Here is a 6539-nt window from a genome sequence, read left to right on the forward strand (position 1 = left end):
AAATGATTTTATCTTTTTATATCATGTAAATTTGTGCAGGTTTGTTGAACAAAAATTATAACAATATTTCTTTTAAAAAAGTTGTTGATAAATTTAAAGCGCAGGTTTTTGAAGAATGATTTGAAAGTTGAAATTGAGAATTTACATCCGACAAACAAATTTGCCAGGATATTTATTATTTTATATTTTTATTTAAAAAGATTGTAGTGTGTCATTGGAAAAAAAACGTAAAAAAATTTTACACGTGTCTTCATAATATTTCGTGCAATGTACATTTATAGGAACATAGTTAAAAGAAAGGAATTTATTAATATACTCTTATTATGTTTATATATAATATTTATGATATAATAAGTTATTATATTCTTGCTTTTTGTAATTATTTGATCACTTTTGATTTTCAATATATTCGATGTACTGATTATTTAGTATCAATATAATATGATATGATTGATTACTTATATTTATTCAAAAATATATACATTTTATGTAATCATCAAATCATTATTATGTCATGTTTTGAATTGAGCGCCCGCAAACGGGGCCGCGCGCTGATTGGATGCGTGTGCGCAAGAATGCTTCACCTTGTTTCTTCCATCGTGTATTATACAAACCTTGGTTTTGAATCCGAAGTTGTCCAGCAGGCCCAGCATCGTCCAGCGTGTGACGGCGGATAAGGATTGTGCGACGTGTTAGTTTTTTTTTTTTTCGTGATTCGCGTGCCCGTTTCGAACGAGCGGTCGGGAACACGCATATCTCGGAATTTCACGCAAGATTTCACTCTCAACTCATATTATGGACGATTTGGGTGAGTAAGTTTTTCAAAATTTCACCAGACGCGCCGAGTTAACCTCCAAGACGTTCGACGTCTGTCAAAGCAGCAAAAAGAGATACGCTTACATAGTTACGATTTATTAATCAGCGATTGTTATTTATGTCGCAAGAGTAATCGGCAACTTCTCTATCAAAGATTATGCACGTGCGTTCGAACACTTGAGGCGTTTAACAATTTAAGGACGCACACATGTATATGTAAATGTGATTCTACACTACGGAAAATGTTATGTTTTGTTGAAACTTATTATCGATATTGCGTTACAATGTTAATTTTGTAGAAATTAATAATTTGGAAACAAAAATACATTTGGCTCGTGTTATGCGTTTGAAAAAATTGCGAAACACATCGACATCTGTCATGCCGCCCGTTGCAAACATTGACGTTTCTACCGATCGATCTTGTTTGCGTCTGTCAAGTATTGAAGATTCTGGATTTTGAACTGAGATATGTTTGGAAGTCCAGAAAAACACAAGCGTGTAAAAGTAATCTTTTTAAATATCCGTCTGTTTTTTTGTTTTTTTTTCTAAATTTTACGATTTAACCAATAACAATCTGGTCTGATGCGACGTCAAAAATCGCGTTTCGCTGTACAATTTTTTTTTTTTTTTTTTGACACTTTCTCGACGGTCTCTTCCCCCCACGTGTTAGATTATCGCGAATATATGCGACGCTAGACGGAGTCTATTCGCCCGCGAGGGCGGAGGGAAAAAGTTGCGAGCGGAGAGCTGGAGGGGCGCGATCGCACTTTATCATCTCGTATATGGTGACGAGGCCTCGTTGCATCAGTGTTATGCCACCTGCACATTAGTTTGTCACGTACTTGTTATGGTGCCGCTGATCGGTTGGTTCGCGCGAAGGGAGACGGTCGTCCCGGATCGGAAAGATTATGGATTTTAAAATCGGAAAAGAAAATCTTTTTCGCGCGAGTAAATACAAAGTAAATGTGTAAAGTTACACGTATCTCACACGTGTTATAATAAATTATCGTACGAATATTGTACGTATTATTATAAAAGAACAAACAATAACGCGTCAAGTGAGTGCGATAATTAATCCATCGTAATTGTAAAAAACGAAATAATATATTTTCGTCAATGAAAATAAAATATTTTCGATCAAAGAAATAAAACTTGCGATGTAACAAGTCGGTGTAATATTTTGTATAACGCGGTCAATGGGCATTTGCATATTGATAACATAGTAACCTTGATAACGATAGCAATTCTAGTTTTTGTACACATATCTGATCGCCGAACGCATTACATTGTGCGCCGAATCATATTTTGTGACGTATTTGAATTTTTTTTTTTAACGAAGATTAATTAATTTGATCAAAATGTCTGTACTATTTATTATCTAATAATATCTACCCGAATTTTTTTCGTATTAATTTTAACGTCAAAAAATCAACAGATTGTATTTTGCGTCTCTGTTTCTTGTCTTCGTTCTCCCGAGTCTCTTTCTTGGCGTCGCGACGCTCTTCCCTGTATCTCTTCAGTTTTTTTTTTATGTTTTTCTTTCCACCCCTCTCTTTGCATTTTTTCTCTATTTCTTCCCTCTTTCTCTGTTTACCTTTTTTCCTCGTTTAGTGACTTTTTCTCTTTGCATTTTTTTTTCTCTCTCTCTCTCTCTCTTTCTCTTTCTCTTTCTCTCTTCATCGCGACGTCTTTGAAAGAGAACCGAAAGACAACCTTTCTGTGACACTGGGCGCGGGTGAGCGCCGGAAATACACTCGCGTGGAGAGCGCGTTTCAATTTACTCTTATTTCGCCGGCGCTCCGGCTTTCGTGCCAAAGAGCCGGGTGTAATCGCGCACAGTCGCGACAAATTTTCCATCCCGACGTTTGTTTCCGCGTTCGTCGTCGTCGTCGTCGTTTCGTTACTTCGAAATTCGGCGTCTTCGCGAGGAATCGCGACGAATCATCTTCGTCCGCTTGTTTCGACCGCGAATAATACGAGAGCCACGAAAACGGGTCCGTTGACTCCCGGAGTGCCGTACAGACGTATACCTTTGACGACACCGATCGCGTGTAAAAAATACAGTGTGCTTTTATTTCAGTCGGGTTCTCAATTCGAAACATCATCATTCGTCGTATTTGAATGAAGATTTTCTTCGGAAGGTATAAAGTCAAAAAAAAGAGACAATAATTTGTTTTCTATAGTTCTAGTAAAGTAGTTATATTACATAAAATAAATTTTTCGACGAGAAATTGTATTGTTGTTGAAAATTGCTACTTTTCTTGAAAAAAAAAAAAGAACAAGTTTTTCACGCGCGAAACTTGGTGTTTAAATAAAGTCTTACACGTGCGTTAAAATTAGTATAATCTAATTTAGAGTCTGTGGTCTCTGCTTGAACTTTACTAACACAATCAAGGATCAATCTCTCTTCCGTTGAACCATTTCGCTCGCGTACGTACGTATATAATACCTGACGCTTTGTCTCTTTCTTCTCTTCATCGCGCATTTGATTTTATTTAAATATTTGAAATTCTAAAATCAGAAATAAATTGGTAAAACAGACAGACGGTTATTCGCACGAATACTATTATTATTTGTGACAATAATTTAATTGTTAACTTTACGAAAAAAGAAAAACTACGTACGGAGACTCGAAGATCACGATATAGAGTTTTTAACAACTCTTTTCTAGTTTACAATTAAGTTTGATAAAAAAAACGCGACCGACCGACAGCCGGTTGTATCGCGCAAAATTTAAGCTTGTTCCGTTTCGGAAGTGACGTCTTCCATCACGCTAATCCGTTAAATTAACGTCAATTCACGCAACATCGAGCACCGTAATTACTCTCTCACTGGGGTGAGGGAGACGTGATGCGACTTATGTCATCGTTTATAGCGGACGTTTCGCCACGTGAGTGAACACGTGCATTTATACGCGCGCGCACGCGTACACACGCACGCGTTCGATTATATTTATCGCGTATTACGCGCGCGTAAAACCGTGCGCGTATATGTGTGAGTAGAAAAACATGGCGATGGATCGGACGATGTACGGCAAGGTAGAACCGGGCGATTCTTATCAGCCCTACAGGATTGCCAGAAAGAAGGGCTCGCCACCTGGATGTAAGTTTTCGGGTTTTAAATTATTTTTAAGTACTACCAATGTAATTTTTTTTTAGTTTTGCCGAGTCGAAATTTAGCGTCTACATTGAACCTCAATTTTTGAAAAAAGGAAATTTCGGAAGTATAGCAGCGTCGAAGTAGCATCTACTTTTTTTCTTACTCCTACTTTGGCCTATCAGAGCCTATTTTGAGCCTATCAGAGCCTGCAATGCACAGTCTGATCTGAGAATTGAACCCTGCTTTAAAACTTTAGCAGGAAAAAAGGAAATTTCGGACGTATAGCAGCGTCAAAGTAGGATCTAATTTCTCTCATACTCCTACATAAAAAAAGAGGAATCGAGGTTCAATGTAGACGCTAAATTTCGACTCGGGTTATTTATGCGTCGCGGTTGAATAATTCACGTTGAGTTAAAATAAAATTTTGTCAAACTTATTCCCGAGTCGAAATTTAGCGTCTACATTGAACCTCAATTTTTGAAAAAAGGAAATTTCGGACGTATAGCAGCATCAAAGTAGCATCTACTTTTTTTCTTACTCCTACATAAAAAAAGAGGAATTGAGGTTCAATGTAGACGCTAAACTTCGACTCGGGTTCTGTTGCAAATGCGATTCTTTCGTATTTTTGCTCTGTATGCAAAAAAAAAACTATTTTCCATTTATAAATAAACAAAGACATGATATTTCTGCGAGAGCGATAAAAATACAAAAGTATTTTTTCGCATTCATTATAGCGCGAAAGCGTTAATACATACTTGACACTACGTCATCGCAAATCTGACAAGTCAGAAATTTCAGAAGACAAAGATAGTGCAGAAAAAAAAAACATTTACGTAAAGTGAAAGATTTTTTAATGCAAAATCTCGGAGCTGTTAGACTAAATGTTTTTATTGCGTCATTGGTATTTATTTCTCACCTCAGCTTTTGCTATTTATCAATTACGCTGATTGTTTTGCTATCAATCTGCTAAAATGATATATTGTTAGCAATCCAATTACCATTTGCGTCATGTAATTGACGATGTCCATTAGACGCGATGATTTCTTTCAATCGATATGATTTCTGATCTACGTCCATTTACGTGATTAGATTGCGGCGAGTTTGTTAGTTAATGCGACTACGATTTTTTTTATGACGTATGTACATAAATTTTCTTGACGGTCATTCGGCATACGAATTCAAGGTGAGCGCGAACGCCGTTGTAGGTGCGTAGGTAATCTCCTCTTCCTCGATCAAGTCCTCGGGGGGATCCGCACCTCCATATGAGGTCAGCCTCGCGTGTTTCCACTTCCTACGCTCGCGCTCGATTATGTAGGAAAGGCACGATAAAGCGATCGAGCATTCGTTCGCCGATTAAAGCGAGCGGCCGACGAAAAAATTCCGTCCGGAGGAATCGAAGAAGCGAGAGAGAGAGTTGTGTCTCTCTCTGATCGTGGATTTTTGCGTTAACGTTTTTTTCTCTTTCGCGATTCGAATTTCGAAAATTAGGCTGCGTCGCCTAAAATATAGCCGAGATTTTAAACAAAAAAAAAATAAAAACAAAAAAACCAAGTACGATTGAATTAAAATTTAATTTATTATTGTTACACGGTTTTGTGCGCGAGTGTAATTACGTAACTACAATATTATTAGGTGCAATATCATTTCGGTTCGTTATCTAGATACGTTGCCAAGATTATTTTCACGTTAATATCTCGCACGCGCGCGTGTTTCGAGAGTTGCAGCAAGTGATATTGATTTATTGATCTCCGAGGATATCGTGTCGCCGATATTGTGATTCCCATGCCGCGAATCTTCTGCGGCGTATCGGCGAATCTCTCGGACGGGTCGCGTCTTCAGCGAGTTATATTAAAAGAGGATTACGAGAGAGAGAGAGAGAGAAGATAATTTCTCACGTAACCCCGCACGGTTGGTTTCGCAAGTGTAACAGCCGCGCGCGCAAGAAACGACAGCAACAACAGCACGTGGTGCCAGTTTCTGTCCGATCCCGTCGGACGTTAGGACGTACCGATCGATCATCTCCGCGCGACTTCTATTCTCCGTCAAATCAAAGTTCGCGCGCTGAGTGAGAACTTTTCCACGTGTCCAGTTTGTATAATTGTTGGCAACACACAATCGCGAGATCGCCTATTATATCGGTTCGCTGATCGCGGAACTTTTTTTTTGAAATAATTGTCCGCAAGAGGATACACAAAAGTTTCGTTTGTTATATTATTTTATTATTTTGTTATTCGCTTGGTTATTTACGGACGTCAGGTGTAGTTGGAAAAATGCATTGCAGTTGGTGACACGTTTGATAAGATAATATTATCGACTTCTATTTAATTTTTTTGGAATTATCGTTTTGTCGATGACAACAATTTCAAGTGATAACAAAAATTGCGATCGGTTCGATGTCTCAAGCGTTTTTTCTTTGTCGCGCGCAATTTGAGAAATTTATTATAATTCTTTTTTTAGTTTCGCGTAACCGATTCGTAAGTTTTCAGTCGAGGAATTTGGCGCGCGCGCGCGTTCAGCCGAGCGTACACGTTTCTCGTTCGAAACGCACTACGTGCGCGTGTTGCTGCGCTACATACAGTGCGGAGCACCATATCGTGCGCCGTGAGGAGAAGTAGTTCTCCTCC

The 6539-nt window shown here is 38.3% G+C and overlaps 1 protein-coding gene across 4 annotated transcripts in view; it reads left to right on the forward strand.

Moving 5' to 3' along the window:
* Positions 1–626: 626 nt before the first annotated feature.
* The window catches only part of LOC109861794 (leupaxin), a 29802-nt gene continuing 23889 nt past the window's right edge, over positions 627–6539 (forward strand). The window contains exons 1-2 of one of the 4 annotated variants that reach the window (XM_020441604.1): positions 2897–2957; positions 3819–3918. In XM_020441604.1, the coding sequence (XP_020297193.1) occupies positions 3825–3918 (94 nt within the window). In that variant the 5' untranslated portion in view covers positions 2897–2957; positions 3819–3824. Of the gene's footprint in view, positions 809–2896; positions 2958–3818; positions 3919–5814; positions 6004–6539 lie in introns of those variants that run through there. The other 3 variants (XM_020441607.1, XM_020441608.1, XM_020441605.1) reach the window with 3 other exon arrangements.

This window comes from Pseudomyrmex gracilis, unplaced genomic scaffold (genome assembly GCF_002006095.1).
Source record: "Pseudomyrmex gracilis isolate BER0280 unplaced genomic scaffold, ASM200609v1 scaffold_1042, whole genome shotgun sequence".
NCBI lineage: Eukaryota > Metazoa > Arthropoda > Insecta > Hymenoptera > Formicidae > Pseudomyrmex > Pseudomyrmex gracilis.